This window comes from Vigna umbellata, chromosome 7 (genome assembly GCF_029865625.1).
Source record: "Vigna umbellata cultivar VRB3 chromosome 7, Vumbellata_1.0, whole genome shotgun sequence".
Lineage (NCBI taxonomy): Eukaryota > Viridiplantae > Streptophyta > Magnoliopsida > Fabales > Fabaceae > Vigna > Vigna umbellata.
The window spans coordinates 34,134,347-34,155,325 of record NC_142171.1 but is presented as its reverse complement, the minus strand read 5'-3'; the positions used below and the strand labels follow the sequence as shown (position 1 = coordinate 34,155,325).

General features: G+C 30.5%; 1 protein-coding gene and 2 pseudogenes across 3 annotated transcripts; 1 reads left to right on the top strand and 2 right to left on the bottom strand.

Moving 5' to 3' along the window:
• Positions 1-802: 802 nt before the first annotated feature.
• Positions 803-2,657, bottom strand: LOC148195823 (tropinone reductase homolog At5g06060-like; annotated as a pseudogene).
• A 6,105-nt stretch (positions 2,658-8,762) lies between these two features.
• On the top strand, positions 8,763-11,671 carry LOC148195822 (thylakoid lumenal 15 kDa protein 1, chloroplastic-like; annotated as a pseudogene). The gene is made up of 8 exons (XR_015780796.1): positions 8,763-8,903; positions 8,981-9,115; positions 9,222-9,319; positions 9,770-9,840; positions 9,946-10,007; positions 10,545-10,626; positions 11,261-11,321; positions 11,401-11,671. The product of XR_015780796.1 is annotated as a thylakoid lumenal 15 kDa protein 1, chloroplastic-like (transcript).
• Positions 11,672-12,855: 1,184 nt separating this feature from the next.
• On the bottom strand, positions 12,856-16,643 carry LOC124826208 (uncharacterized). 2 transcript variants are annotated; one of them, XM_088095582.1, is made up of 3 exons: positions 16,423-16,643; positions 15,542-15,644; positions 12,856-14,102 (listed from the first exon to the last, which is right to left on the bottom strand). In XM_088095582.1, exon 3 carries the CDS (start codon positions 13,881-13,883, stop codon positions 13,029-13,031), a length of 855 nt encoding a protein of 284 aa, XP_087951708.1. In that variant the 5' UTR covers positions 13,884-14,102; positions 15,542-15,644; positions 16,423-16,643; the 3' UTR covers positions 12,856-13,028. The 2 variants fall into 2 exon arrangements, with proteins under 2 accessions (XP_087951708.1, XP_087951707.1); XM_088095581.1 differs by lacking the exon at positions 15,542-15,644.
• Positions 16,644-20,979: the final 4,336 nt, after the last annotated feature.

Here is a 20,979-nt window from a genome sequence, read left to right as displayed (position 1 = left end):
TCTATTCTTTTATACGTATTTTTTATATTTTTTTTCTAGGAGAGTTTGGGATCCTGTTTATTAAGAATATAATTGTATTAAATTAGCAACGTAACTATTTTTACATGATCATTTAACCATAAATTATATGGTTAATTTTTATAATAATTATTAAGAAATGTGTTAGAATGATTTCTAATTAGTTAATATATAAAAATTAATATTATTTTAAATATTTTAATATACATGTCCGGGGTAATATATATAAAAGTTTTTTTTACATGTTTAAATAATTTTATTATAATTTTAAAAAATAATTATTATATAAAAACAAAAAAGCTTTTCATACTCATAATTTATGATTAGATAATAGTATTTAACTATTTTGGTATATATTATTTATTCTAGGCTTAGTGTAATTTGATTTCGATAGTTTTGGTTTCCTTATTTTTTTTTATATAATTTTTTCTTTCAATTTTTTAAAAAGTTCAATTTGATCCTTATGTTATTAACATATATAGATATCATGCATCAATTCGTGGATTTTTAATTTATTAAAAAACATAAATCATACTTGCTAATAACAATTGTGATATTGTCAAAGAAACATGAGACGACTATAACTTGGTATGTTATAGTTTATATTTTTCTAAAATTAAAAAATTAAAAAATAAATAAATAGTTTGAAAAAATTAAAAATCTTATGAATTGATATGTTACGGGCATTGATATCCATTTAAATAGAACAGTTTTTTTTTAAAAATTAATAGAATAAATTAAATCTAAAAAATATTAAAAAGACCAAAATAAATGAAACTAAAAATTAGAAAACTAAATAACTAATTAATACAAAATCAGAAGACATTAAAGTTATTTAAAGAAAATCCCATTTATCAGAAGACCATTTTATTTTCTTATGCAACTAGAAAGGAGAGAAAAGCAAATTGCACATAATTTATAGTCCACTTATTGTAATGAGAATCATTTATTCGAAATAGTGATTTCAGGTAATTCTCATGGTGGGTTGAAATCCATTCACTGTTAATCCTCCATCAACACAGATAACCTGTCCAGTGATGTAAGAAGCTGCTGGCAAGCAAGGAAACTCACCAACGATGACACTTCTTCTGCTTCTGCTATACGCTTCATTGGTGTACGGGACATTATTTCATCCACAAACTTTTCATCTTTCAACAACTACCAAATCAAAGAAATAAAAAAAGTTAGAACAAATTCACCACATCATCTAACACAGATAAACACTATTTTGTATTCTATTTATTTAGGTTAAGAAATAGACTGATGTCTGACTCAAATCTATAAAAGCGACCTAGCAACAACAAATCTCATTAAAATCAATTTTATCTTATTGTACCATATAAGAAGTTAACTTATTTCTAAATTCAACTCTACAATATTAATATTAGACTTATTATATAAAGGAAAACAGCCAAGAGAAATTACATGTTCAACAAGCGGAGTCCTAGTAGCCCATGGTACAACACAGTTGCTTCTTATGTTGTCTTTTGCCCATTCACATGCCAGATTTTTTGTAAGCTGATTGATTGCAGCTGAAATTCAGTAGAACAAAATTGTAAATATATTGATTTGTTTGTGATAAAATTTTAACGATCACATGTTCATGAAAGAAAAAAACCTGATGATGACACTCACCTTTACATGCTGCATAGACAGCTCCAGTACCCAAACTGACCACACCAGCAACAGATGAAATGAACACAATGCTTCCATTTCCAGATTCTTTCAGAAGAGGATATGCAAGTTGGCACAGATGGAATGAGGAGTCTAAATTAATTGTCATCAGCTGTGAGTATTCTTCAGCACTGTACTCAATTGTTGGCTTTCTAAAGTTTGTTCCAACGTTGTTTACCTAAAATAAAACAAAACTCGATCATGCATACTTATGATTAATGAATAAAACATATCTAACTATAAACAGTATAATTCCTTCTTCATTGTTGTAACTACCATGAGGCTGTGCATTAATACATTATCTTTTCTACTTGAACAAGACTTGTAAATACAATATAATCAAATGCATGAACATTATGAGTAGAACAAACTGACATAGATGTTAAGCTTGCCATTGAAGGTGGATGCTACTTCCTGAATAAGATTCTCTCTCTGAGGAGGCGAGGACACGTCACACACCGATCCAGTAACCTGAAAGCCTTCACTCTGCCACTCTTCTAAGCACTTGTCTAGATCAATTTGGGTCCTTGAACAAGTATGCACAGCCGCGCCAAACGCGGCCAAGTCACTCACTATGGCGTGTCTAAAAAACAGTTTGAAAGAAATGAATCATCAGACCGAAACAAAGTGAAATGACCAATCATAAAAGAGAAAGTATGTTGAGATGATCTAGAAAGAAAGATGAAAACCAACCCGATGCCGCGAGTGCCGCCGGTGACAAGAGCGGTCGTTCCTCTGAGAGACCATCTTCCTCCTCTCTTACTTCTGCTGATTTCTGGTTCTGCCATTTTTTTCTGTTTTCTACTCTAGAAACGCGTTTGGAGATTGATAATTGAAATTTTCTTAATGTTCACCAGTGATCTATATTATATAGTTAAACATTCAATAAGAACATAACCTAGACAATAAATGCACCTTTTGAAAGTGATTTTTAAGTAGAAACTTGTTTTGACTTGATGCACAGCAATACAGATAGAGAACAGGACCATGGCTGCTTCTAACACAATTAGTGAGAGCCACCTATGTGGAAAAGACACCCACCTAGAATACTGTAATCTTAATATTATAACTGTTTAGTGTTGGATTTTATTGACTTGCACGGTAGTTTAATTTTTTGGAATTTTCTTCTGTTTATGTTTTTAAATTTTCTTTGTAACTTTTGGTTAATTATATTATTTATCGCCACAGGCATTTAATTTTCACAAAACATAAAGAATAAATATTTTATAATTACCCATATTTGATTAGAGTGAGATTACATTATTGCTTTAGATCATTCTTAATTGTTGACTTTATATTGAATATAGCTTCTAGGTTCACAATAAATTATTTCTTTATTTAATTTGTGTTTATGTTACTATTATTTTGTTGGTATCTATAGTCTTTTCTAGTTATTTCTCAATGATACTTTTAAAAATAATTTAATATATAAGGCGATAATTTTATATTATTATACGTTGATTTGTGAATAAGATTATACAGTTAATAATGAGTTTAGCTTTTATATTTCAAATTGGCAGATAATATCTTGACACAACAAAAATATCATAGGATAATTTAATATATTAATATGTAATATCTCATTTAATAGCATAAATTACTAAACAAAACATCATATATTATGATAATATATGCAAGAGATAGATAAGAAGCATACAAAATATTAACACATTTATCTAGATTAAAAATGTACAAGGTTTCAAAAAATTAATAAATCTCTCAAAAGATAAAAACTACTGTACAATATATAGCTAAACCTAACATATCACTCGTTAGCATAATTGATCTCTATAACAACATAAAAACACAACTCATCCTCTACTCACACCAACAAGTGATTGTAAGTTAGTAAAAGAAAATTTCATAAACAATTTAAAATATCACATATTAGTTCAACATTTATAACATTCTATCAATCATACAAACATATAAGGAGTTGACTTACTTGGACACATCCTTTGACAACTAAAACCAAAAGTTCAGGATAAAGACCTCTTGTCATTCTCTCCCACCTCATTCATCTTTATATGAGTTGAATGATTAGTAGTATATCGATATGCCTACTTTAGAATCCTCACATGTCAAAGCACACACTAACAACATCACCATCAATTCCTCATTGGATTGGTTCCAACCATTCACATATCATGTTATAAACCAACCATTATTTTCACATTCACATAATCACACACATTAAACACATTATAAGAGGTATATAAAAATTTAGTTAAAATTATGATATTTTCACTCAACCACCAGATCTGCTCACTCAGCTGAAGCATTATCGCTCAGCCACCATATTTGCTCGCTTAACTAATAGTGCATGATAGCACACTCAATCAGCAACCAAATATGCTTGTTTGCAAGAAAACCATTGGAACTTACAAATTTAAAATCTCTCAAAAGTCGTCAGCGAGTATATTTTTGTCCATCAAATATATTCTCGCCCAGCAACCATCAAGTCTATGAATCCTTTGATTTTGGTTTCGCTTAACAAGACTTTTTTCGCTTCACAACCATTAAGTCAGTAGCTCTCTGATTTTGACTTCGCCCAACGAGTATATGCTCGTTCAACAAGTCAGCGTAATCATGTATAACAAAATTTTGCATATTTATGTCATTATAAGTTTGCAAAACCACTCTAACACTAAACACGGATGCTCAAACCAATTATTTCTCAAATCATATACATTTCAACATTATAATTCACTTCAAATACAAGTTCAATCATTCAATCATAGTATAGTTTCAATCACATTATTTTTAATTGCAATTAAAGCTTCCTAATTCAACTTAACAGATATCATATATCACCAAACAAATCAGTTACACAATCTAACTGACATACAAGCATACAAGCATTAATCAAAACTTGCCTATTAGCTAAAATCAGAGTAACTAGCATTCCTTAGTAGTTAGATGACCAAACGACTCTAAAGACCTTAAAACATCTCCAACAGCTCCAAGAACCCTATCTACTTCTAAACACGATCATGACATACTATCAAGATCACTAATCAACAGAGAGTCTTATAGAAGACTCAGATGGCACGAGCGATTAAAACAATTAATATACATGAAAAAATGCATAAATTAAGGAAAGTAGCATAAATCAACTTACTCTTCACATAAATGGATCAGATAAACTTGAAGATCTCGCCTCAAGGATCTCTTAGATGAACTCTAATCTTTAAACAAACAGAAATATAGTCAGAAAACTTAAAGAGAGGATATGAAACTCTTAGAAATTTTTTTTAGAGAAATAATATGTTTTTAGATAATAAAACTCACTAATATAAATTTTATTTATATTTTTAAACTTTTAATATTAAAATAACTGAATCGTTATTTAAAACACTTTATCACGTATAAAACATGATTTTATAGGCTTTTACAAAAAGTATCATAAAATATTTTAATTAATTTTGTAAATATTAAACAAATTAAAAAAATTTAAAATGAAAAAAGTTGTTTAAAAAGAATAAAATTTTAAATTAAATAGAATGAAGAGAAAAAAAAAATCTTTAAATTACATAATAAGTTAAATATTATCGTACGTATACCTGTACAATCGATGCAAAATTTTCCGATCCATATATATTCAAACAAATTCGAGAAAGAGTTTGCCTCTTATTATTTGTATGCATATTTAATTGTTGTTTTATGAATTATACCCATGTTGTTTTATGAAGTTCCATACGGACCTTAAATGAATTGGAGTTTACTCTTTGTTACATTATATATAGTTATGTAAGTTAATTATAGTTTTTAAATTGGAGACTGATTTCAAATTAATAATAATTCAAATTCTTAAATTAATTTATAACTTTTTACTAATAATAGAAAGTAATTTAAATAATAATAATTTTTAGTTTATAAAATTATGTCTAATTTAATCAATATAATAATAAATTATTTTTTGTTTATAATATTTTTTTTAGTATTAAAATATAAATAAATTTAAACTAGTAAACATTAGTGGTTTTTTTTTTCAAATTAACCGTTTTTTATTTTATCATTCTATGTAAATTTATCACTTTTTAAATTAAATAAATATAAATCATTTCCAAATGAAAAATTATCTTTTCTAGTCATGCTTATAAAGTAATTTTTTGAAGTTAAATTATTTGTGGGAAGCATATATTTTCCGGTAATGTTTCTAATCATGATGATACAAATTTTAAGATTAAAAATCATAGAAGAATTTGCTTTGAAATGAGAAAGAAAAAGGCTTGAGATATTACATGGATCGCGATATTCCAACAACGCCAATTTGACAAAGATTTGACAACGCCACGTGTCAAGTTTTAATTGGTCGAATTTGAATGTTTTTTTTAATTTAAAATCTGATTTAGAATGGGTTGAAGTTTGGATTCCGAAACTGCTCTCTTCGTTTTCGAACTCTATCTTCTCTCCTTTTCACTGTCTTCTCTCTCCATTTTAGGGATTTGAATTTCATTTCAACTTCTCTCTTCATAGCAGTGTTCTCCCTCCTCCATTTTTGCAGTTGTTTGTTCGTCATCATTGAAAGACCAAGTTAAGGTGTTTCTGGGTTGAGAGGTGAGTTCCTGCACCATTGACAAAGAACTGATGTTGTTGTAATCGATTACAGGGAGCTGGTAATCGCTTACCAGTAGAAAAATCTCCTTTTGTACCGAAAGTTGAAGAGTGCTACCCAGACGTGGCTTAAGCACTCCCCAGTAATATTTTGGATTCGTTATGACTGTCTTTTGAAGGTTTTATGGATGGATCATTAATGGAACACTTCAAGTTGGAATACTTCAATATTAAACAAATATAAACGAAATAATGAAGGGTATTGAGTAATGAAAAATTATAACAATATTAAAAAGCACATACATTAATAAAAAAACGTAATGACATTTCACGAAACAACAAGTTTTGAAATGAAAAGATACATAACAGTATACAATGAAATGTAATTTAAGAAGATGGTTGTCGATCAAATTGATTGCAGAAGTTAATAACTTCTTCCTCTACGAGTTGTGCAAAAACTGTCATGAACTTGAACTACCTTGGTTCAAACACCTATAGGTGGTTTTCTCCAATTGAGGTGAGGTGCATAACCCATGCTGTCAACTTTGACCTTTGCTGACTATTTTAATCATAACTTTTTCCACAGACCTCCAAATGATGTGATTCTTTTTTTATTAGAAAGTAGACTCAAATATCTTTCCAATGACTACTAATTTATAATTTTTGGACACCTGAATAGGTGCAGTTAATTCCTTAAAGTTAACGTTTTATATATTTCTACCACCTCTGACCTTTGCTGGTTGTTTTGCTCATAACTTTTTCCACAGACCTCCAAATGATGTGATTCTTTTTTTATTAGAAAGTAGACTCAAATATCTTTCCAATGACTACTAATTTATAATTTTTGGACATCTGAGTAGGTGCAGTTAATTCCTTAAAGTTAACGTTTTATATATTTCTACCACCTCTGACCTTTGCTGGTTGTTTTCCTCATAACATTCTCCATCGAACTCCAAATGAGTTGATTCTTGTTTTGTTGGAAAGCTCTTTGAGTCTAGATTCCAACAAAACAAGAATCAAGTCATTTGGAGTTCGGTGGAGAAAGTTAAGAACAAAACAAGTAGCAAAGTTCAAAAAAACAGAGTTGGGGAGCAGTGTTCATCTAGCTGGGGAGTACAGTTGAAGTTTTTGTACACATTACCCTTTTTCCTCTGGTAATCGATTACAAGACCCCTATAATCGATTACCAGAGGAAAAAGGGTAATTTGTACAGAAACTTCAACTGTACTCCCCAGCTATATGAACACTGCTCCCCATTCTCTATTTTTGTTGAATTTTTCCTTTTTTCTCAACAATTCAATGAGCTAACATGTTCCTACACCATACACACTGGACATATGCACTTATAATCGCTTACAGAGAAGTTGTAATCGATTACCAGGTTAAAATTGTAGTTTTGTAGTGAAAGTTGATCTGCGCTACCCAAATGTGACAATTGCGCTCCCCATGATTGTTTTTTGTTTGTTGTGAGTGTCTTTTAAGATATTGTCAATGGAGGACCCTTGTTGGTCATGGTTGATGGTTTTCACAACTTGTAGTGTGAAGTTTAGTAAGTCTTCTGTGTAGGGAAGACCCATCCTGGGTGGTCTTAGCAACGCAGGTTAGGTCCTGCACCATACACACTGGAGACATGCACTTGTAATCGCTTAAAGAAAGGTTGTAATCGATTACCAGGTTAAATTTGCAGTTTTGTACTGAAAGCTGATCTGTGCTACCCAGGTGTGACAACCGCGCTCCCCATGATTGTTTTTTGTTTGTTATGAGTGTTTTTAAGATTTTATGAATGAAGGACCCTTGTTGGTCATGGTTGATGGTTTCTACAACTTCTAATGTGAAGTTTGGTAATGAATCAATGGTGTGTGCGAAAAAGCCCAAACCTTGGTGATACCAACCTCTACGGTGTGTGTGAGAAAACCCAAACCTTGGGAGAAATACCGCCAACCACAATGGGAGACAAAAGCCAAAGACTTACATAACCACGAAAATGTCGCCAACGACAATGCACGCCAAAATCAACAAAATTCCAAAATGAGGGATATATACCGCCAACGAGCCCACAGTCACAGCATCAAAAAATGGGGAAATTGAGAGAGAGACAAAATCCTCGACAGTGACCAAATGACCCAAGAAACGAAGTAAGAAAAGTCGAACTCAAACTCAAAAGGGAGAGAGAAACAACATTTCAATGGTGGTGAAGAAAAGCGAGGAACGAAGAGAACCCAAACGGTGGAGAGAGATGGATGCTTCAATGGTGGAGAGAGATGGAAGCTTCAATGGTGGAGAGAGAGTTGAGAAAACCAAACTGCAAGTGAATCTGAAAAAATAAACTGCTAAAAGGAGTTTCTATCCAAATTCATTCCAAAATTGCCCTTCTGAACAAATTCCACCTTTTAAAAAAGCCTTTTAAAACCAATCAATGAAACAATGCCACGTGGCGTTGTCAAAAAGTTGGCAAAATATTGTTGTCGAACAAACATTTCCATATTACATTATCCACATGCCAGATGGTACCTATCACAGTTGCATCTGCGTGGGTGTGACTGCAAGAAATGGCTCTTGTTCTGAAGGTCTCCTTGTGTTCCACTTCTAAGCCACATCTTTCTCTCTCAAACTCCAATTTCAAACCCACCACTCTTTTTCATCTTCCTCTTCTGGTTCGTATACTCTACCTATTACCTATTTCTCTCTTATTCATCTTCAACACCGTAATTCTCTTAGCTTCGTTTCACAGGGATTCAACGCAAAGCAAACTCGCCAAACATCTCAGAAACTCGCATTTCCATTGGGTGAGTCCGTGTCTGGTGCCACCCTCGTGGCTCTCCTCTCTGCCTCTTTCATCTTTGTTGATCCCGCACTTGCATTCAAGGTAATCAATAACTCAACATTTTATAGTTTATGGATAAGAATTTCAACCCCAGTTATTCAAGTTAAAGGCTTTTTGAGTTCATGAATGATGGGTATGGAGAATTCAGGGTGGAGGTCCATACGGGCAAGAAGTGACAAGGGGACAAGATCTCACTGGGAAGGACTTCAGTGGCAAGACTCTGATCAAACAAGACTTCAAAACGGTGTAACTTTTTATTTTCCCCTTTGTTTTAATTTTCAAAGGAGTTTACTTTTAATGCATTTTATCTGTCAACATAGTTTTTTTTAAATCAAATTAACTTTTAAGGTAATTATTATAAATAAAACAATCTTGTCGAACATAACAATCCATAATTGTATGACATTCTAATTAAATTCAAGATTAATTTCTGTACTGCAAAGATTTTTACATTCTTAACTAATTAATGATCTGGATAATCTTGAATTTAAGTAGTTTCTGTATGAAGTTCATAAACTTACCTATGATAATGTCTAATTGAATCGTAGTATAAAAACTTTTTACACTGCAAGTGCAAAATTTATTTTCTCATTAACTCTGTTTAAAACTAAACTGATTTGAAATTTGATGATGGAGTCATTCAAATGTGTGCTTTTGATCAAAATTTAATAAGTTAACTAACGTTGCCTGGTACAGTCCATACTGACAAGCCAATTTTAAAGGTGCAAAGTTAATAGGTGCTAGCTTCTTTGATGCTGATTTAACAGGTTTGTCCAACACTTCATGTTATAATAATGAATGTAATGTAAACATTTCGAATCCTGTTTACCGTTCACATTTATATTCTCTCCCCCATCTGCTGTCTTTGTCAGGTGCTGATCTTTCGGATGCTGATCTTCGAAATGCTGATTTTTCCCTGGCTAATGTGACGAAGGTAATTGTTGTTTTGTGTGTATTGTGCTCACATCAACCCAAAATTTTACGTAATGGGAGTGATCAAACATAGGGAAATAGTGTGAGTGGAGTGTAGATGATTAATCTCAAATTTCTCAACATCTGATTAACTGTTTCCTCATCCCGTCCTTTTGTTATACTATTTGAAGAGAAATTACAAATGTTTCAAATAGATACAGAGAAAACGGGATACTAAATGACCAAATGGAAATATGAGGGATATTAGTGAATGCACAGAACATGTTCTAAAAGAAATCACTAGTAAAGAACGTGAACACTTCCAATTATAACATAGAAGGTGCAATCAAGTTAACTTAAAATATCATGATGCATCATTAACATAATTGTTAGCCATCTGCAATCAGACAGAATGATAAATTGCATATGGATAGAATCAGATGGGAAACGATTAACAACTTCAAATTTTCTATAGTCTGAGATGAAAATGTTACCCAGTCCACTTTAATTGACGAATTTCTTTTTGGTTGTGTTCTGCATGAATGACCACTTTCTGCAGGCAAACTTAAGCAATGCTAACTTGGAAGGTGCACTTGCAACAGGAAATACTTCTTTTAAGGGATCAATTATTACAGGTGCTGGTATGTAATACCACTTAAACTAGAATGTGCTACTATTGCGCTTCAAGGGAAATATGGATGTAAAAGAGTGTACTTCTGATGATAGCTTTCAATTCATTAAAATTCCTGCATTGATATTGGCTGGTGATTAGTTTACTAATCTATAGTTCCAAACCTGCCCAGTTAGAGAGAAAGAAGAAACATATAATGGAGGAAAAACAATGGGAAGCAAGTTTGTCTGCAAAATCCATGAATATGTCTATGAACTTTACAAAGACAAGTTATATTCTCCTTGACAATGGCACTGTGCTTCCATTTGTCATGATCTCACCCTGTTTTAGTTTGTATCTTTTTATGAAATATGTCCACCACTAGTAAATCTGCCGGAAATTTTTTAATACTCAACATGCAGTTCAGATATTAGAATATAGATTAGTCGTTTGTGTAGAAATTAGTACAGTGCACCTGCATAAGTTTGGTTTCTGTATGAGAAGTAATCATGGAAACTTATGATATGTTTGAGCTGATGTAATAACTGAACCTGTAAATGTAATGTTAAGAGCGAAAATAAACTTTGTTAAGACACGATGACACCACAAGAGTAAAAATTTACATCATCATTTGATGGTTTGCTTATTGTTTTGGTTGGAATCAGACTTCACGGATGTACCACTAAGAGAAGATCAACGTGAATACCTCTGCAAAGTTGCTGATGGGTAAGATTATATACATAAATTAAGATTGTTTTATTGTCTGAAGATGCTTCATCTGTAACGAAGTTGTTTCTGGTAACAGAGTGAACCCAACAACTGGAAATGCTACGCGTGATACATTGTTCTGCAATTAGTATTCCATGTTGACATTGCTGAAGAAGACTCACTCCAAGACCTTCAAAATATATGCACTAAATATTTGTATCTCCATTATCCTCTGTGCGGTCTGTGAAGTTGTCAGCTTGGCATGTTGTTGGAATCTTGTAATACAAAGCAACAAAATCTAGATTATTCCAAATTTCCATTCACCATACAATTGACAATAAGATTGTGATGTAAGGCTCTTAACCATACCTGTTTGTTTCACATAGCTCAACTCCTTTCATCTATAGTATAATAATACACTGAGGAATACATGGAGTGGCCTTGAGCAAGACTTAGGGTCAATTTTGAATAAATTCTTAATCAAAAAAAGTTAGTTTTTTGGTAAGCTAAAATTAGTTTTATTTATGTGTACGATAATTTATTTCATATAATTTTTCTGACTTTTTTAACATGTGCATATACAAATTTTAATATATGAAAAAAAATATTTTCTCTCCTAAAATATATAAAAAAAGTTTTGTTCAAATTTACCCATAAGACAATGAAATGGATTGAAAAGATATACGTGAATATGATTGCAAAATATAGAAGTAAAACTAGATATAAAGGAGTTTGACACTTCAAAGAATATTGTGAAAAATGATGTTGGATAGGATTGTGTTGCCTCACTAAAATAGGTCTCCAATTCATACATTATCAAAACTGGTAAGTTGTTGTACATGTTCATTTGTAAGTTCTATGTTTTGGCATGAAGCACTATTATTATTCAGCAACCAAATGTTATACTAGTTTCTCCTTCTTCCTTTCTGACAGAAAAGCTTCACTCAAAAAACGTATTTAAAGTTATTTTTTCTTGTAAGAAAATACGAAATCTACTTATTGAGCACTTGGGAACATTTCATAAAAATATGAATTAATTCAATTATTTAAGCATTAGATATTATCTTTGTAATTTATGAATATCAAATTTTACATAAATGAGTCGTTTACGTATATTGTAACTAATATATTATCGATCAGAGTAAAATCCGATAAAATATCAATTAACCTTTTAGTATATGAAATGTATAAACTTAATCTATTTTATATATAAAAAAAATCATTTCGACTATTACATTGGTTTCATATTGAATGAAGCTAGAATACAGTACCACAAGTACAAAAATTCGACTCTTAATATCAATTGTTCTTTTAATTTATGCCAAAAAAAAATCATCGTAAATCTTTCGTAATTTAGAAAAAAAAATACTCACTGAAATTATCTTCTGACACTCTAGAAAGCCAGCCATTGAACTAAACAAACTTGTTCCTGCTCAGACTTAATAGCCAGGGTCCACTTCACACCTCACACTATGTTTCTCTTTTTTTAGCCTTGCATGCAGCAAGAAGCAAGAAGAAAGAAGCAAGATGAGCTAATAAAGAAAGGAGGCACTGGCACAACGGTAAATTTTATTTCAAGCTCAATCATTCAGAATCCCTGGGAAGTATGGCAGAAATATTAAATATACTGATAAACAATCAATATCCGACGTGTATTCATGACCATTCTGGAAAGGCAGAAAAGGGTGAGAGAAGAGCAAGCCAGTATCATCAATGATTTGCAAGTCACGGCGGAGGAGTCCGCTGTCCTCGACCACGATGAGGTCTATTATCAGAGCCTCCATCTGAAGATTCGTTTGCATCATCAGATCCAGACTGTCCATCATAATTTTCCCCCCATAGTGTCGCGGGTCTTCTTATTCGCATCTGGAGTGTGGTGCCCCTGGACACAGATGCAGGTTGAAGAATGAGGAAAAACACAGCTAGCAGACCACCATCATCTATGGGATCATCAACCCCAAATGAAGTTTGAAGTGTGCTAAGGAGGTCGCCAAGATCCCTCTGGCGCTCTAACCTCCTCCAGTTACGCTGACGTTCTGGGTCTACTGCAGATGGGCGCTCTAGAGGATGTTCAAGTCTTGCATGCTTTCTAAGATCTGGGTATGTGCCAGTGAAGTTGCAAGTCTCACAAGAACAACTCCTTGATTTTTCATTCATAAAATGCCGAGCCGCCTCCACTACTTTCCACTCTTTTATTTGCCCTCTACATAGAGGGCATACTAACTTTGACTTTGCCTCATTGTCACAGGATAAGGCTTGCATTGTAACCAAACCCTCACTTCTGTCTTCAGGCACATCAATTCTACTTTGGACAGTCACCTCACTTATGTCTTCCGGTACATTAATTCCACTTTGGACAGTCCCCTCCTCATTTCTGTCTTCTGGCACATCAATTATACTATCGACAGTGTTAGAAATTTGACTTTCTACTTGAGCAATGGTTGATGCGGTCTCAGCAAATGACTTGCGGAACTGATCAAGACAGTTTGAGTGGCGATAGCTAGTGTTACACATGTAAGGACGGCATCCTTTCTCATGGGATGAACATATAAGGAGAACAGCATTGTGAGGGTGTTCCATGCACACTGGACACCTAGCATCTTCCCATTCTTTAACGTTTTCCTCTGACTCTCTAAGAGCAGATCTCCAACACAACTAGAGCTGCTCGGGTAAGGTGATGCTCTGCTACTTTCATGCGACAAGGACCTATCCCTTCTCTCCTTTGGCATCTTGAATTGTCAATACTTTTTTTAAACACAGACTCCACCACCCAGAGGAATAACTGAAGTAACTTGAAACCTACATACAGGTAGCATCAACATGAACAAAACTGAGTTCAACATCAATACACATACAGGAAAAACTCATGTCAAATACATCAGACATCAGTGAAAAAAAAAAGTCATCCATGAGTAAAGCAATAGAACCTAAAAATCAATATAGCTGGAATCCATGTTCATAGTTATTCCACAAACAAATTTCATTCCAAAACTCCATGTAAATGTTGAAAGTAGAATGGTTATCGTTAAGACAAATCCATGAGAGGACTTGGTTTACGAAAAATATATAAGTTATGCACACAAGACTTTAAAATTAAATGCACCAGTGTAAGCTGTTGCTTCAATGCTGATGAATCCCTTCTTATTTCTCCATTATTATCATGACCCAAATCCAGTGTCCATGACTAGAATAGATTAGAGTAAATCTAAACCTTATTTCCACCCATTTTACACGAGACTTTCCCAAATTTGATAATAACCTACTTCATGATATTAAGTGTTGAAACAAAATCAATCATATCAAATTTATAGCAATTTAAAACAAAAGAGTTAAGAAAACTATTATAATCTTTTTATAAATAAAATTGGAATGATAAAACATTCTTCACATCCTTTAATAGAAAAGGGGGTCTACTAAGACACAGCGAGGTCAGCCCAAAGTACCCTAATATATATAATCATTCAAAGAATTATACATTTTTCTATTTCTCATAAAAACTCAATATTATGAAAAATTCAAGCTATGTTCTCATTTCTCGTTATAATTTAGCCAAATTCAAACCATCAATAATACCACCATACATGCATGTATAATTATATACACCATAATAAGAGAGATTAACCACAGACCAAGTAATAGATATAGGGTCATGCCTCAATTGGCAAGCTCAACTGACCAAATTATGTGTCCTGTCAAGCTCAACCTATCAAGCATAACATGCTTATCATAATCTAGGGTCCGTTAACCCTGTATTTCAGAATGATGTCAGGGATCCATTCACCCAATGTTTTTCTAAAGGATCCGTTCACCCAGTGGCTTACATATGTATACTATGAGCGCATAGAGTATTTATTTTCTCACCATGGTAAGTAAGGCATTGTCCCTATTTCAGCAAAAGCAGGTGTTCTAACATAGACCCGTGAAAAATTGCAATCAAACAAATCCTAGGCAATAACAAGTGATGTATTCAATGTATCACATCTAACAACCTCATACCATATCTGTTCACTTTGTTACTACGGCGCAAAAACTTTGCCAGTGCACTATTTTCAATACAAATTGAATAAAACAACTGATAATTGTATATCATAGACTACCGCATGCAAATTTTAAAATATAAGAATCAAGACGTCCTATAACATGTAAATTCTAAAATATAGAAAAAAATAAAAGCCTTACTAAACTACTCCGCTCCTATCATGGAACTGAATTGAAATACATCGTATTTGAGATTTTACCACACGAAGCTAGATTTTCTAAGCTTTCCAACAAGCTCAGGATCACACAGATTTGAGTTCCTTCACCAAAGTAATGATCCTTTAGAGTAGACTGATCAAAATACTGAACAGAAAAAGTAATTACACGAAGTTACAGTTACAGGGAATTCTATAGTTATCAAGACATTTTGAAATTTTCAGGATCAAAGAACTAAATGTAAGCTCCCAACTAAAGTTGTTTCCACTTCAAAATCACTTGTATAGCTTAAGTTATTCTCTTTTAAAGTAGGATGACTCATCAAAACCTACAGCAAATAATCATGTTCTCAAATTTATTTTGAATTTTGATGTATAGCTAATGAAATTTTCCGGTTAGATACTTAATTAAAAGCTTTTGAAATCCTCTATATAGCTTTAGTTATTCTCTTTTAGGTTGAATCCTTAAAACTTACTGCAGATAATCATGTTCTCAAATTTATTTTGAATTTTGTAGTATGCTTATGAAATTTTCTGGTTAGATACTTCATTAAAAAGCTTTCAAACCAAGCATCATAGATCTCATTCATGAAATTTAAAGAAAAATAAAAACATGGTTGCAAAATCCACGCTTAAACCCCAATTTATCGCATGACTCGAAGGCTGAACTTCTGCCAAACACTTTTTGAGTAAATTCTCCAACTTTCCCAAGTCTTCAAATTTCTCAATCCTCTCAGCCCCTCTATTTGCAAAGCTACACAAGTCGACCCAACAGCTTATTTATCACAGAAAACTCCGCAAGAAACAAGATTCCCTTTCAAAACCCTAGTTTACCCAAACCAAACACACAGAAGCAATTCAACGAATCCAACTCCAAAATCAAGAGAAATAGCAATAAATTGAAGTTTAATCTCTAAATCCCTCACCACTTCGATCTTCTTCAACCTCCACGGAAAAAAGTTTAGATGTGCTGAAACCCGAAACTTGTGATACCCTTGAGTTTCTCTCGTTCTCCTCTTCAATTTCTTCAACTGTGAACAACACAAGGGAGATCTTGATCGATCTTCCTCTTTTCCTTTGTGTTTCCCCTTTCTCTTCCTCTCTTCTTCCTCTCTTTCTCTCTGCTTCTTCTGCACTTCCACGTTGGAAACCCAGTGTTTCCTTCCATTATATAACTTTATTATTTACTTTGTAGGACCTACACTTCCCCCATTTCCATATTCCTTTTTCTTCCACCTTTTCTTTTTTTTTAAAAAACTATGAATCTTCCTACATATTTTTAATTACTAATTATAAATCCTTCTTATAATAAACATTTAATATTTTAGAAATATTAAATCTCACATAATACTACTACACATTAAGCATCAAGGAAACTGTATATTTCAAAAGCTTTTAAATCTCATCAATTATCTTCTTTATAAACTGTCTTATAATAAATTACATTAATCACTTCTGAAAATTTGAAAAACTACATAAATATTGTTTATTTTTTAATTTATACTCTTCTTAATTTTTAAAAATATCTAACCACTTAAATTAAAAAAAAAACATTACACACATATCTAAGAGATTAGTGTAAGCATAAGAAAGATAGTATAATCTCACAAAATTCAAACATAATTAATGCAATTTACACGATATTATTTAAAACAAACATCTGAATAGAAGTAATATATTTGAGTACATGTTAAAACTAACATTAAGTAATATATTAGTAGTTTGTTTTTTCACATAACCGCCATAAGGAGGGAAAAAATGGGTATGAGAATTATCCAATGAACTATGCAATTTCTGAAGTTGGTTTGTCCTGTTGTTGATTTTTTGAAAGCATGAGATCCACAATTTAGACTGTTCCAAATTTCCATTCCCCAAATAATCATAGCCAACAACTTTTCAGGGAAATTGTGAAATTAAATTCATTATACTTAACCCTTTATCATTTTAATAACTTTATTTGTTAAATATGGAAAAAAACAAAAAAATTCATCCTTCCCTAAAACAACTATGTAAACTGTGCATGCATATTGCACATTGTGGGAACTTCCATATACATACATGATGCATATTAAATTTTAGTAAAAATAAAAATTTATGAACAAAAGTATAATTGAAATCTTGTTTAAAACTTCCATATACATGCATGATGCACATTATCTTTTAATAAGTAAACACAAAAATCTTAATTTTAAAACTTTAGTCACAAATTATATAAAGTCGAAATTGAAAATTATAAATGATATGTGGTCAAATTGGTCACTCGACAAGTTGCACGTGGACTTGTACAGTTGTATTCAACTATTAGTTATTATTAACTCAACTGTTAGGCAACAAAATATTTACGTGGAAATTATTTATCATGTTGTACAAAATATTAATATTTTAAATGGATTAAATATTTATGAAATTGAAGAAGAAGAAAAATTATGAATTGTATATGTGTGTTTTTTTAAATAAATAAATAATTCATTCAATTTGTCTCTTTAAAATGGATGTTAATAATTTTAACACAAATCATGATTAAAAATATTAAAAAATATGTATTGATTTGAATGTGATTTTTTAACTCAAGAAATTAACTTAATAATATTTTTCTAATATGTATAAAAATTTAAATTGTTCGTCTTTGATCATACTGCTTCCATGAATTTTAAAATTGAGAGTATGCATACCAATCAAACTGCTCTAAATGAAAATAATTAGACGTAAGAAATTGCTATTTAACAATATGGTTGTGTGAATTGATTTAAAAACGGTAATTGGATGTAATTTATATTTATATTTTAATTTGTTTAATTATATTTAAAGTATATATGGAATTGCACTAGTAATTGTATATTCTTTTACAAGATAACTATTGACAGTATATGAATATTAATAATGTTTAGTTTATGTGTACTAGATTCTCACGTTATAGAAAAAATTATTAGATTTTAAATAAATAATAATGTGAAAGGTTCTCTAAGTAAAGAAATTAATCTCTTTTCATTCTTAAATTATGTATTATTTTATGATAGATTTTGCATCAACTAAATATTAAATTAAATTAAAATATATATGATAACAAATTTAATTTTAATAAATTTTAAAATTGAGTTATATTTAAACTTATTAATTTATTGTAGTATTAAAATCTAATGGTTTTATCCATATAAAAATTTGGATACATCATATAATTTGTTATTAGATTTTTTGTTCTAAATTATAATATTTAAGCAAATTAAACTTTATTTTATTAAACTGATTTTTATAACATTGTATTAGACAATTTATTATTTTAATTATTTCTTGCCACTTTTTTTTCATACAATACATCTTGGTAATTATAAGTAAACATAAACTTCAAAAATTTGTTCTTTTTGTTAAGATTTTTCCTCTGTATTCTTAACTTTTCACCTCTTTATTTAATGAACATGCATATGATATTTTAATACTTGTTGAATTGTGTTTTTTTATTAGAAAACAATAGAAAATAAACATCTTCCTTTAAATTTTGATAGTGATTACTATTTATGGAAAATATTGAAGATTTAGATAACGTTTTGATTCATGACATATATTGGAGACTAGACAGTTTAATTGTTGAAATCTTGTAATTTGTGTACTTTATTTAAATTAGTAGATCAATAATCAATAAACAAAAACTCAAGTACTTAAAAATGTTTTATTTTTCATAAAAACTATATGGAAATCGATTACTACTTTTAATCATCGATTATCACACAGAGAAAATAAATTTTGAATTAGTTTATGGAATAATCGATTGTCACTTGTAATAATCGATTATTAATATAGTTATAGACTCTTTATTCTTTAAACTTTTCAGATTAAGGGTTATGGGTTTATATATAGTTTATCTAAACCTAAATTCTAAAAGAACTTTTCAGTCAAAAGGTTTAAAGAAACTCCTTGTGTTTGTGAAAAAGATTTTGAAAAATATAGTGTGGGTAGAGTGAGAATTTTTACTAAGTGTGCTTTGTGATTTAGTGTTGTTGTTCTTGAGAAAGTTGTTCATCTTTTTGTGTCAAAAGAAATGGTCATCCTTTATGTGTCAAATGATGTGTTTTCTAACTTTAAATTGATTATATATAATTGTAAGTTCTAGGTTACTTTTTAGTATTTAGTTAATCTCTAAAATTAACAACTTGATGTAGAATCTTTTGATCCAAACTATCAAATAAACTAATTCACTTTAGTTTTGTCCGAACATGAATATTTCATTGTATATTTCTAACTTTCTTATTTGATTTAATATTGAGTGATTGATAACTAGAATTATAATATTTAAGTAAATAGAAAAGTTATTTGAATAGCTTTTTAAGTATTAACTTTATAATAATTTAAGATAAGGAAAGTTGACTATGTTGTAAACTCTTATATAAAAAAGTTATAAATTCAGTTAAACATGATTAAGTTATAAGTTGGTATATGATAATGAAATATTATATATGGTAAAAAATATTAACATAGAATGTATATATACAACATAATTTGGTTAACGAAGTATATTTTACAATGAATTTAAGTTATAGAGACTTTTGTTAAAGTTAATTTTCGAAAGAAAAAAAATCATATTTTATGGAATTAACAAAGAGGTAAAAAAACTTAAAATACTTGCTTAAGGTTTGAGTTTAGGCTTTAATTAATAAGATGTCTTATTATGACTTTATTTGATAGAGACGATTTTTAAATGTTTGAATTATTTTACATTGTAATTCTTTTCATTGATGAGACATATCACTATATTATAAAGATTATAATGGAATAGGATGAAACAAATACTTCGACACTTATTAACAGAATATAAAACTTTATCCAAATTATATACACAAATATATGATGTGCTAATTTAAGAAGGAATAAATTCTCTTGCCGTCTGTTTGAAGAAAAAAAAGTTATTATAATTTTTAAAAATATTTTTTAATTTTGAAACAATCAAGTAGAACATATATATATATATATATATATATATATATATATATATATATATATAATATTATTTCATTGTTTAAAAAATTATAATATATATTATTATTATTATTAATGAAAGTATATACACACTTTATCCCTATTGTGATACTTTTTCAAAATAGATTTAAAGTGTTTGAAATCAATTATAGAACTAACACATCATTTCTCACGTACTCGTGGAAACAGATATTTATTATTTTCATACTTTTGGGCCATTGAGAATGATAAATCGTGTTACGAAATTATTTCCAAACATGGTTGTTATAATTCCACTAAGTTAAAAATTGTTTTAAAAGAAATATCAGTAACAGTGACGTTTTTTCGCATTAGATTAAAATAAAACACGGAGGTTTATGAATCTAATTATTTATTTAATAATCTCACTGTAATTTATAATTTATATTCAGATTTAATTGCTGAGTCTCACCCTGTGATGACGTATGAAGCATGCAATGAAACATGGTAGTCAGAAAGGAATGTCAAAATAGAAAGATTGTTGCAGTAATTTGTGG

What these genes read in the sequence shown, in the direction of transcription:
- LOC124826208 (XM_088095582.1), bottom strand. Translation starts at nt 13,883, where the DNA reads ATGGAACACCCTCACAATGCTGTTCTCCTTATATGTTCATCCCATGAG.